The 13,083-nt window shown below is 40.6% G+C and overlaps 1 protein-coding gene across 6 annotated transcripts in view; it reads left to right on the forward strand.

The window, feature by feature from the left end:
• MTFR2 (mitochondrial fission regulator 2) overlaps window positions 1-13,083 on the forward strand; it is a 228,074-nt gene that overhangs the window by 22,284 nt on the left and 192,707 nt on the right. Inside the window, exon 8 of one of the 6 annotated variants that reach the window (XM_027085713.1) lies at window positions 7,191-7,271. The exons of the other annotated variants lie outside the window; for them this stretch is intronic. Coding sequence (XP_026941514.1) covers window positions 7,191-7,256 — 66 coding nt within the window. The 3' untranslated portion in view covers window positions 7,257-7,271. Of the gene's footprint in view, window positions 1-7,190; window positions 7,272-13,083 lie in introns of those variants that run through there. 6 annotated transcript variants of the gene reach the window in all.

Consider the following 13,083-nt stretch of genomic DNA (forward strand, 5'->3'; position numbering starts at 1 on the left):
GAGGGGATGGAAAAAGATATTCCATGCAAATGGAAATCAAAAGAAAGCTGGAGTAGCAATTTTCATATCAGACAAAATAGACTTTAAAATAAAAACTATTATAAGAGACAAAGAAGGACACTACCTAATGATCAAGGGATCAATCCAAGAAGAAGATATAACAATTGTAAATATTTATGCACCCAACATAGGAGCTTCTCAATACATAAGGCAAATGCTAACAGCCATAAAAGGTGAAATTGACAGTAACACAGTCATTGCAGGGGACTTTAACACCCCACTTTCACCAATGGACAGATCATCCAAAATGAAAATAAATAAGGAAACACAAGCTTTAAATGATACATTAAACAAGATGGACTTAATTGATATTTATAGGACATTCCATCCAAAAACAACAGAATACACTTTTTTCTCAAGCGCTCATGGAACATTCTCCAGGATAGATCATATCTTGGGTCACAAATCAAGCCTTGGTAAATTTAAGAAAATTGAAATTGTATCAAGTATGTTTTCCAACCACAATGCTATGAACTAGATATCAATTACAAGAAAAAAATCTGTAAAAAATACAAACACATGGAGGCTAAACAATACACTACTAAATAACCAAGAGATCACTGAAGAAATCAAAGAGGAAATCAAGAACTACCTAGAAAAAAATGGCAATGAGAACACAATGACCCAAAACCTATGGGATGTAGCAAAAGCAGTTCTAAGAGGGAAGTTTATAGCAATACAATCCTACCTCAAGAAACAAGAAACATCTCACATAAACAACCTAACCTTACACTTAAAGCAATTAGAGAAAGAAGAAAAAAAAAAAAACCAAAGTTAGCAGAAGGGAAGAACTCATAAAGATCAGATAAGAAATAAATGAAAAAGAAATGAAGGAAACAATAGCAAAGATCAATAAAACTAAAAGCTGGGGACTTCCCTGGTGGCATAGTGGTTAAGAATCTGGCTGCCAATGCAGGGGACACAGGTTCGAGCCCAGGTCCGGGAAGATCCCACATGCCGCGGAGCAACTAAGCCCGTGCGCCACAACTACTGAGCCTGTGCTCTAGAACCCGTGAGCCACAACTACTGAAGCCCACCTGCCTAGAGCCCGTGCTCCACAACAAGAGAAGCCACCGCAATGACAAGCCTGTGCACCGCAACGAAGAGTAGCCCCCGCTCGCCTCAACTAGAGAAAGCCTGCGCGCAGCAATGAAGACCCAACGCAGCCAAAAATAAATAAATTTATTTAAAGAAAAAAGAAAAAAACCCCCTAAAACCTGGTTCGAGAAGATAAACAAAATTGATAAATCATTAGCCAGACTCATCAAGAAAAAAAGGGAGAAGACTCAAATCAATAGAATTAGAAATGAAGTAAGGAGAAGTAACAAATGACACTGCAGAAATACAAAGGATCATGAGAGATTACTACAAGCAACTATATGCCAATAAAATGGACAACCTGGAAGAAATGGACAAATTCTTAGAAAAGGACAACCTTCTGAGACTGAACCAGGAAGAAATAGAAAATATAAACAGACCAATCGTAAACACTGAAATTGAGACTGTGATTAAAAATCTTCCAAGAAAGAAAAAGCCCGGGACCAGATGGCTTCACAGGCAAATTCTATCAAACATTTAGAGAAGAGCTAACACCTATCCTTCTCAAACTCTTCCAAAATATAGCAGAGGGAGGAACACTCCCAAACTAATTCTGTGAGGCCACCATCACCCTGATACCAAAACCAAAGATGTCACAAAGAAAGAAAACTACAGGCCAATATCACTGATGAACACAGATGCAAAAATCCTCAACAAAATACTAGCAAATAGAATCCAACAGAACATTAAAAGGATCATACACCATGATCAAGTGGAGTTTATCCCAGGAATGCAAGGATTCTTTAATATATGCAAATCAATCAATGTGATAAACCATATTAACAAACTGAAGAATAAAAACAATATGATCATCTCAATAGGTGCAGAAAAAGCTTTTGACAAAATTCAACACCCATTTATGATAAAAACTCTCCAGAAATTAGGCACAGAGGGAACTTACCTCAACATAATAAAGGCCATATATGACAAACCCACAGCCAACATCCTTCTCAGTGGTGAAAAACTGAAACCATTTCCTCTAAGATCAGGAACAAGACTAGGTTGCCCACTCTCACCACTCTTCTTCAACATAGTTTTGGAAGGTTTAGCCACAGAATCAGAGAAGAAAAAGAAATAAAAGGAATCCAAATCGGAAAAGAAGAAGTAAAGCTGTCACTGTTTGCAGATGACATGATGCTATACATAGAGAATCAGAAAGATGCTAGTAGAAAACTACTAGAGCTAATCAACGAATTTGGTAAAGTAGCAGGGTACAAAATTAATGCACAGAAATCTCTTGCATTCCTATACACTAATGATGAGAAATCTGAAAGAGAAATTAAGGAAACACTCCCATTTACCATTGCAACAAAAAGAATAAAATACCTGGGAATAAACCTACCTAAGGAGACAAAAGACCTGTATGCAGAAAACTATAAGACACTGATGAAAGAAATTAAAGATGATGCAAACAGATGGAAAGATATACCATGTTCTTGGATTGGAAGAATCAACATTGTGAAAATGACTCTACTACCCAAAGCAATCTACAGATTCAATGCAATCCCTATCAAACTACCAATGGCAGTTTTCACAGAACTAGAACAAAAAGCTTCACAATTTGTATGGAAACACAAAAGACCCTGGATTGCCAAAGCAATCTTGAGGAAGAAAAATGGAGCTGGAGGAATCAGGCTCTCGGACTTCAGACTATAATACAAAGCTACAGTAATCAAGACAGTATGGTACTGGCAGAAAAACAGAAATATAGATCAATGGAACAGGATAGAAAGCCCAGAGATAAACCCACACACATATGGTCACCTTATTTTTGATAAAGGAGGCAAGAATATACAATGGAGAAAAGACAGCCTCTTCAATAAGTGGTGCTGGGAAAACTGGACAGCTACATATAAAAGAATGAAATTAGAACACTCCCTAACACCATACACAAAAATAAACTCAAAATGGATTAAAGACCTCAATGTAAGGCCAGACACTCTCAAACTCTTAGAGGAAAACATAGGCAGAACACTCTATGACATAAATCACAGCAAGATCCTTTATGACCCATCTCCTAGAGAAATGGAAATACAAACAAAAAGAAACAAATGGGACCTAATGAAACTTAAAAGCTTTTGCACAGCAAAGAAAACCATAAACAAGATGAAAAGACAACCCTCAGAATGGGAGAAAATAGTTGCAAATGAAGCAACTGACAAAGGATTAATCTCCAAAATATACAAGCAGCTCATGCAGCTCAATATCAAAAAAACAAACAACCCAATCCAAAAATGGGCAGAAAACCTAAATAGATATTTCTCCAAAGAAAATATACAGTTTGCCAACAAACACATGAAAGAATGCTCAACATCACTAATCATTAGAGAAATGCAAATCAAAACTACAGTGAGGTATCACCTCACACCAGTCAGAGTGGCCATCATCAAAAAATCTACAAACAATAAATGCTGGAGAGGGTGTGGAGAAAAGGGAACCCTCTTGCACTGTTGGTGGGAATGTAAATTGATACAGCCACTATGGAGAACAGTATGGAGGTTCCTTAAAGAACTAAAAATAGAACTACCATACGACCCAGCAATCCCACTACTGGGCACATACCCTGAGAAAACCATAATTCAAAAAGAGTCATGTACCACAATGTTCACTGCAGCTCTGTTTACAATAGCCAGGAGATGGAAGCAACCGAGGTGTCCATCGACAGATGAATGGATAAAGAAGATGTGGCACATATATACAATGGAATATTACTCAGCCATGAAAAGAAATGAAATTGAGTTATTTGTAGTGAGGTAGATGGACCTAGAGTCTGTCATACAGAGTGAAGTAAGTCAGAAAAAGATAAACAAATACCGTATGCTGACACATATATGTGGAATCTAAAAAAAAAAAGGGCAGGACAGGAATAAAGATGCAGACACAGAGAATGGACTTGAGGACACGGGGCTGGGGGAGGGTAAGCTAGGACGAAGTGAGAGAGTGGCATAGACATATATACTCTACCCAATGTAGGTAAAATAGATAGCTAGTGGGAAGCACCTGCATAGCACAGGGAGATCAGCTTGGTGCTTTGTGACCACCTAGAGGGGTGGGACAGGGAGGGTGGGAGGGAGACACAAGAGGGAGGGGATATGGGGATATATGTATACATATACCTGATTCACTTTGTTATACAGCAGAAACTAACACAACATTGTAGAGCAATTATACTCCAATAAAGATATTTTAAAAAAAAGAAAAAGAAATGGTTGCCATTTCAGTTTCTGTACTCTGTGCCAAATATTCTTACCAAGGAGATGTGGTCTTGGGCTGGACACTGCGGGGAAATTGTCTGTGCGTCCCTGAAAACTTCTGTTACTTCGGAGTGGGCTGTAATTTACGTTTCAGGTGATAGCAAATAGCTGTCATTTTGAATGGCACTGATGTGTCAGCTCCTGTTCTCTTAGTGCTTAACATATATTGACTCATTTAATCCTCATAACAAGACAAGGTACTATTGCTATTCTCATTTCACAGATGAGGATTTAGAAGTGGGGAGCCGGAGGAACTCCCCCAGATTTCCACAGCTGGTACGTGGCCGAGGTGGGATTTGAACACAGGCAGATGGGTTTTCAAACACACACACACGCGCATATATTTTCAAACACATATATTTAACCCCTGGGAAACACTGCCCATCTTGTAAATTTGTTTACTTGGGTGTTTAGAGTTTGCCTTTTTCTTGAAAGTATTTAAGGCAGGATAAAACCTGGCAAAATAAACTGAAAGGGAAAAAACCTATATACTGCAGTTTTCTGTATTTGCCACAAGAGGGAAGTATAGCATTAGAGAGCACCTAGGCTGATGTTAAAGCTACTAACTAGTTATAACATTTGAATGTCAAATTTTTAGAAGTTATAGACAAAATGGGGTTGGATTTAGTATAACGTGCAAAAGCATCTTATTTTAAGGCATAATAATGAATTACAAATGACCATGGCCTTTATCAATCTGAGATTACATATGTTATCAAGCTAATTCAACTTTTTAAAAAATCGAAGTATAGTTCATCTAAAAAATTTCAGGTGTGCAGCAAGGTGATTCAGTTGTACATAACAGAATCAGATTCTTTTTCAGATTCTTTTACATTGTATGTCATTATAAGATATTGAACTTAGTTCTCTGTGTTATACAGCAGGTTCATATTGTTTATATGCAGTAGTGTGTATCTGTTAATCCCAAATACCCAATTTATCCCTTCCCCCTCTCCTTTCTCCTTTGGTAACCACAAGTTTGTTTTCTATTTCTGTTTTGTAAATAAGTTTATTTTTATCATGTTTTAAAGATTCCACATATAAGTGATATCACATATGTCTTTGACTTACTTCACTTAGAATGATAATCTCTAGGTCCATCCATGTTGCTGCAAATGGCATTATTTCAATCTTTTTTTATGGCTGAGTAATATTCCAGTGTATATATTTACCACATCTTCTTTATCCATTCATCTGTTGATGGACATTTAGGTTACTTCCACATCTTGGCTGTTGTAAATAGTGCTGAGATGAACATTGAGGTGCATGTATGTTTTTGTAATTCAGCTCTTTTCCCAACTAAAAATAAATATTCTATAATTCAAAGATAAAAGCAGGAGATAGCATTACTTAATTGCTAAACTTAAAGACTGCAGTGAGATTCTCCTAAGTTCTTCAGTATGAGTACAGCTATTATTTCACTAGAGAAAAGCACAAGGCTTATTATGAACAATAGGATTATAGTTTTTGCTTTTATTCCAGTAATAATTAGTACATTAAAGTGGTGGAATTTTTATTAGGTATACCATAACTTACACTTGCAAATATGTGTTGCAAAGACATTATAATTGTTTAGAAGATCACCCTCCCTTCATTCCTCCCCCACTTCTGTGTTAGCCCGGCATCTTCCTGCAGTTGAGATAAGCCTTGTCAAAAGCTAATCCGGAGAGGGATATCAGTGATTTCAGATCCACCTGCTGGGGCATGGAAGAATGGTGTGGTACCGGAGGGTCCCCTGAGTGGGATGGCACTCTGTCCCATGTGGTTTCAGACTTTGACTAGGTCTCTGCCTAGTTCCCCCAACTAAGGACACTTGAGTTCCCCCCTCACGGTCAGGTTTTCAGCCTTGCCCTAAACAGCTGGTAGCCAGGGAGCCTGTATTGTGTCTGCTCTAGCCAGCCCTTCTTCTGTGGAAACCAGACCAAGTCTTCTGCCCTCCATGGTTCTGCTGCCTATGGTCAGTGAAGATGATAATCAGTCATGGTAGCTAAATTCATTGAAAATGTAATTTGTGCTGGTCTCTGCACTAGACACTTTACAAGTATTAACTTGGTAAGTCATATTCCCTTTTTTACAGATGAGGAAACTGAAGAGCAAAGAGGTTAAGTACTTTACCCACATTCATTTTACTAGTAAGCCGCTAAGCTAGGGTTCAAACTCTGGGTTGCAGAGTCTGAGTTCTTGCGTGATAAACCAGCCCCTTTCAACAGATACCAACGACTACCTCATCTAACCTCCAAAGGCAACAAGTAATATCTGTCCCCGAAGTGCCATGCTAGCCTAACTCTGCTATGGCATTTGCTGTTTGTGCAGTATGAGGATTCCTACTCATTTAAAACCCAGTTTAGACAGCATTTTTCTCAGAAGCCTTTTTTTTGGCCATGCATGTGGGATCTTAGTTCCCTGACCAGGGATCGAATCCATGCCCCTGCAGTGGAAGTGCGGAGTCAACCACGGGACCACCAGGGAAGTCCTCTTGGAAGCCTTTTCTGACTCTCCCTCTCCTCTAAACCCTCCAGCAGATGTTACCACTTACCATCAACCGGGCTCTTCTCTCTAATTGCTTCTGGGTCTGGCTTGTCCCAACTCCACCGGGTGCTCTTGAACAACTTGAAGGTAGAAACTGGGTCTTACTCATCTCATTTCCTTCTACATCCAAGTGCAATCATAGCGGCAATTAGTGAGCACTTCGATGTGTTAAGAACGATGCTTAGGATATAAGGTATCTCATTTAATCACTACTCTTCAAGAGAGATATTTTTTATCCTCATTTTACAGACAAGAATGGAGCTCAGAGAACTGCTACCAACTGGAAGAGCTGGGCTTGAACCCAGGTTTGTCTGACCTCAGAGCCTGTGCATGTACTATTGGACTCTGCGTCTTTTGTTGACAAATGTGATAGAAAATGACTTGATCTAAACGTATTTAGTTAAAACTGCATCTGTTATTTAGTAACAGACTTTATCCAAAAGTATAAAAAATAATGCAAGTTAATTGCTCAAATTCAAGAAGCCAGAAGATTTCAGAGCTGGGGTTTAAACCAGGGCTGCTGAGGCCAGGGCTGTTGCCCTCAGTCTTTGTGGCACGTGTCTGGAGGGAAAGAGCTTGCTCAGGCCAGGCTTTCTTGGCCGGTAGGTCAAGCTGGAACCACTGACTGCCTGAACCACCCACGGGATGGTGAGGCCTTCGGCCCACACAGGACCAGCAGCCTTGGGCCCCTGGTTAACACCCCTGACCATGCGTAGACCCTGGTGAGCAGGTCTGCCCCGCTTAGATTCCCTCCCACTTTCTGCTAGGTCTGTGTCCCAGGATGTATAACAGGAGAGCCTGCTCAAGAATTGCCTCAGAGTCTTTGGAAAACTACTTCGGCAAGAGTATCTTTTTCTCCTCTGAGGATGAATTTGATTTCTGGAAATAGACAAGTGCCAAATCTGATGAATGAGTGGATGATCAAGCTGGATGATGTCATGACTGGTCACAAGTGACCTACGACTTGCAAGTAATTCAAGTGATTTTTCTTGCAAGGACTGTTGTAATCTGGCCCTGAAGGCATTTCCTGAAGGCTGGTTCCAAAAATATTTTTGAGCAATGGCTACATTGGGTACATTATCCGGGATGACTTTTGGAAGCAAAATACTCATTTAAAATATTTTAAATATAGAATTTCTGATAGAAGTGTCAGTGCATCAGTCATAGGACTTTAAAATCATCCGTGTTCTGTGATTGGTATTGCTTGGATAGGTGTTTGGTCCGAGATTTAAAATGTTAGTTTTAACAGATGATAGAGTAAAATTTTGGATGAAGATAAAATATTCTTGTCTACTTAGGTCTAAAGCAGGTTAGTTTTGATAAAAGCTACTGAAGTATTATGTCATAAATACATCTGTTTTCCTATATATATATATATATATTTTTTATAAATTTATTTATTTATTTATGGCTGCGTTGGGTCTTCGTTGCTGCGCGCGGGCTTTCTCTAGTTGCGGCGAGTGGGGGCTACTCTTCGTTGTGGTGCGCGGGCTTCTCATTGCATTGGCTTCTCTTGTTGTGGGGTACGGGCTCTAGGCATGAGAGCTTCAGTAGTTGTGGCACGTGGGCTCAGTAGTTGTGCCTCGCGGGCTCTAGAGTGCAGGCTCAGTAGTTGTGGCACGCGAGCTTAGTTGCTGCACGGCATGTGGGATCTTCCCGGACCAGGGCTCGAACTCACGTCCTCTGCATTGGCAGGCGAATTCTTAACCACTGCGCCACCAGGGAAGTCCTTGTTTTCCTATGTTTTTAAAGATATATGTGGGACTTTCATACCTATCTGTTATTTTCTACTTGAACTGAATATTCTGACCAAATTTAGTCATTAAGAAAGTAGATGGAAGGTAAAACATCACAGATGTTGATTTCTTTTCCTTTAATGAAATCTGCCTGTGGTCAGGAATCCCTAAACTCATAAATTGTTGACACTGGTGATAATCAATTGAACGTGAAAAAAACTATTTTCTTGAATTCTACCAGTCTTTGTACATTTCACCTACTACGTGCTGTGTTAAGTATTAGTTTCATAGTTTTTATTTTTGAATTTGTTTTGGCTCGCAGCTTGTGGGATTTTCATTCCCTGACCAGGGATTGAACCCGGGCCCCCTGCAGTGGAAGCGTGGAGTCCTAATCACTGGACCACCAGGGAATTCCCAGGTTCATAGTTTTTAGTGCAAACTTTATTTTGTAAGAATTCCAGCTTTAGCCTTTTTCCACATAATTTCAGAACTAGAGTTTTAGGAAAGCATATTAAAATGGGCTCCTGTGCATTCTGTTACAGTGGTTCGTCTCCTTTTCCTCTGTCCTGATGTGACGGGGGCAGTTGTGATAAATTGAAAGACCACAGACTGGACATTGGGAGACTGGGGAACTAGTCATTGCAGTGACTCAGATGTATCAAATAATATTAGCTAAGTCTTAAATACTATATGATATCATTTATATGTGGAATCTAAAATATGACACGAACTTATCTACGCAACAGAAACAGACTCACAGATATAGAGAACAGACTTGTGGTTGCCAAGGCGGAGCTTGTTAGGGACATCAGCCTCAAGACTATGTAGTTGTATGTGCTATTGAACAGATATAACCGGGAAATCCTCGTTTCCCCTGGACTGAATCTTATTTTCTCTATGAGTGTTGGTTATCCATCTGAGATGCCTTCCCGGGGTTAGATGTTTTCAAAAACGTAGGGAAAAATATCAGTTGTTTCTGCGTCTGAGGTGCTCTTTCCCTCTCCTGCTCCCCAACCTTTCCTTCTACTCCCGCAGCTCAGACTTTCTTCCAAACACGAGGGCAGAAAGAACCAAAACCCCTGAGGATCTGAGAAAGATGGAGGGTTCATTACTAAGCCTTCCTATGAATCTCTTCTGCGGTACCTCCCACTGCCTTCTGCAGCTGGAACAGAGTTGCTTCTTTATACAGCTAAACACTGATTTTGTTTTAGAAGTATAGAGGTAATAAAATCATATTATCCCAAATCAGGAAATAAAGCAAATTTGAGGAATCCCTTGCTAATATGACTACTTAACAATTTACCGTAATTTATTTCGGCCCCCTTTCCTTCTTTTGTACATTGTGGGAAAACCTAGGCTTGGTTGCTTCTTGTCTTTCTATGCCGTCTTTGTGAAAAGAATCCATTCAATTTAGTCATTGGGAGTAAAGTAGAAATTACTGACATTTTCCCTGAGAATTTGGAGGAGAAGCCCGGTAGGTTCAGCTTCTGCCCCAAAGGGCTTATTGAACCACTTCCCAGCCAAGGTAGGTCCCCAATCCCACCTTCAGAAGAAATGCTCATGCCAGCTGCTGAGAAGACAATTTTTGTTTATGTTACTGCAATTGCAATCACACTGCACATACAGTATTTTGCTCTTTCATTAACATTATCATCTAAACATTTTCCCCTTTCTCTACCCAGCTTCTACCTCCCCAACTTTTAGTGATTGTACAGTATTCCACTGAAGACGTATCCTCTTATGTACTTATCCATTCCCCCAATTGTTAGACACTTAGATTGCTTTTTTCTTTTCTTTTGTTTCCGATTGATCAATAATGAATATTTTATTTTCATTGGGTTACTTTTTTAAACATTTTAAATTTTAGTTTTTTTAAGGTATGCTTGGTTCACACATATATGTAAAAATGTAAACATGACCTAAAGATTTACAAATCAAAACACATTCCCCAGCCCCCAGCTCTCCAGGTCCCCTCTTCAGAGGCAACTATGGTCATCAGCTCCTTCCAGAAGCAGTCTAGGCACTCTATTCGTGGACGTATGTGCGCCTCTTTCTGTTTTACTGCTATGAGGCTATAGGGCTGCTGCGTGCAATGTGTGGTTTGTGCAAGGACCCTGCCCTGAGGCTGCTTCCACTTAGAAAATAGAGCATGGTTTACTTCCACCAGACGCTATCCATTCTCTGAGCCGCGTGTCTGCAGGGGGCAAAGGGGCGGAGCAGAGGAGTCAGCTTTAGAGACTAGAGCCCTGGGTGGCTAATCCTGTATTTAACTAGTTAGCTCCTGATGGAAATTTGGGTTATTTCCTGTACAAACTACAACCTTGTACCAAAAAATGTCTACATGCATATTTGTGGATTAAATTCTTGGAAGTGCAGTTGCTGACAAAAAAGGCATATGTGACGGTACCCCAGTTCACACTGAGGAAGTTCATGACCAGCGCTGGCTGGTGATGTAAAGACTTGCCTGCTTCGGAGACTTCAAGCAAGGGCACTCTTCAGGGAGAGTCTGAAGGGCCGTCCAACCCTGTCAGGCTCTGGAGCCAGGTGGCCTGGTCTCAGTGCCGCAGGCAGTGATTTAACCCTTTGGTCCTCAGTTTTCTCACACTAGAAGAAACCAGAGGACCAGCTTCACAGGGCTGTTGTGAGTTAATTCATTCAAAGCTCTTAAAACAATACGTTGAAAAGTGCTTAATAAATGTTAACCGTTATCATTATCGTGATCGTCGGCCTATTCCTGGAATTCTGGGCAGGCTCTCTGAGAACCTCAGTGAGGCCTGCGACGCTTTCACATTTTAGGTCCTTTTGATTTGAGTAGCATCTCAGGTCACTGGATTTCAGTTAGGGTCGACATTTGTGACGAGTTCTCCCTCTGATTCCCTGTATAACTTGCCACTGGGTTAGCTGTCAAAATTTGAGACTCTCTTGGGCTTATGCTGTGTCCTCTCTCCAGGGTGGAGTTCTTCTCTGCCTCTTAGTAAGACCGCAGCAGTGTGCATAGTTCCAGCAGTGTGTGTGAGTGTGTGCGTGCGTGAGTGCACACGTGAGGTTGGGGCATGGGGTGATTGCAGTTGTCGGCCTCGTTCTCTGGACTGTCCCTAGCCAAGATCCAGTTGCAGGGACCTTGCCAGTGTACTGCCACAGGCAAACAAGCGATGGGCAAGGAGGAGCAGGTGTCCCCACTAACTGACTAATTGGCCTGGCTCTTGACCTCATATTTCCATGTTCCGAAAGGGTTTCGGCAGTAGTACCAACTGCCAAAGTTAGCTGAATGCTGCATGTGTATAAAACAGCTTGTGCTCCATCAGAGGTTGAAAAATTGCTTTTCCTAAAGGCGATGACAATTTTCAGTGTTGCAAAGGGAACAAAGGCAATATTTGCAAACTATATTTACACGTACATCAGTACGTGTAGATATAATTCAAATAGCAGAAACAAGGCATGGGAGTATGGTCAGTCCTCTTCTCCGCATGGAGATGGTGGGTGTGTGAGTTGCCTTTTCATTATGGTGTGGCTGGCAGTACCCACTCGGGGCCTGGGGCTTCTGTTGGTAGTTTTTGTTTATGTCATTTTTGCAAAATCAATGCGGGTGTTTGAAGCACTCAGGTTTCCTAGAGGCTATGTACTTGTTACAGATTGCCTGTGAGCGTTCCACGAAGGTTCACAGAGCTGCCTTTGGCCAAAGGGGCCTGTTTCAATAGCTCTAAATTGCTCTCGCCGTCTGAGCTCATTCATGTCTGGCGCTGAAGACAGATTGTGCCCTTTCTGTAGAGCCTTCATTTTTTACTCCTTCCTTTTTTCTTCTTCTTTTAAGGAATGTGGCTCTGTCTCCTTTGTTTCTGCCTGTCTATAAGATGTGTATGGGACTGAAGCTGTGTCATTACATTTCCCACCCAATTAATTACACAAGTATTTCTGGGTGGGCGCAAAGTTAATATGGTCTCATTTCTTTCTATGTCCCCCAAATATTTCCCAGTGATCTCAGCAGGGTCATTTCTGTGGCTTGCTTCTGGTTTCACTAGTCTTTTTGTGAATGTGTTTATTTATTTTCATTGTGATCATACGTAAAATGCAATTTTAGAAACAGTTCTTGTTTTAAAGAGCAAACCAGATGTCAAAGCCCTTTGGTTTTGTTGGTTTGCTGTTCGATTCTCTGGTAGATGTCAGAATGACTGTTAATCCTGGGCAGGATTTTACATGAGAAAATTGAAAGGAGTCGTCATTTTCTTGGAAGTTGTCAAAATATTACAAAATCAGGGTTCCACATTGAGCGAGGCCTTTGTTCACTCCAGCCCTGTGTCCACTTTGCTATTGACAATAAAGGGTCATTTATAATAATGATGATGATTCTATTTGTAAACTCTCTACTGTCTACTGAGTACTCTCATGGACGCAATCTTATTTGTCCT

The sequence above is a fragment of the Aethalodelphis obliquidens genome, unplaced genomic scaffold, assembly GCF_003676395.1.
Source record: "Aethalodelphis obliquidens isolate GAN/ISIS:26980383/991018 unplaced genomic scaffold, ASM367639v1 scaffold3, whole genome shotgun sequence".
Lineage (NCBI taxonomy): Eukaryota > Metazoa > Chordata > Mammalia > Artiodactyla > Delphinidae > Aethalodelphis > Aethalodelphis obliquidens.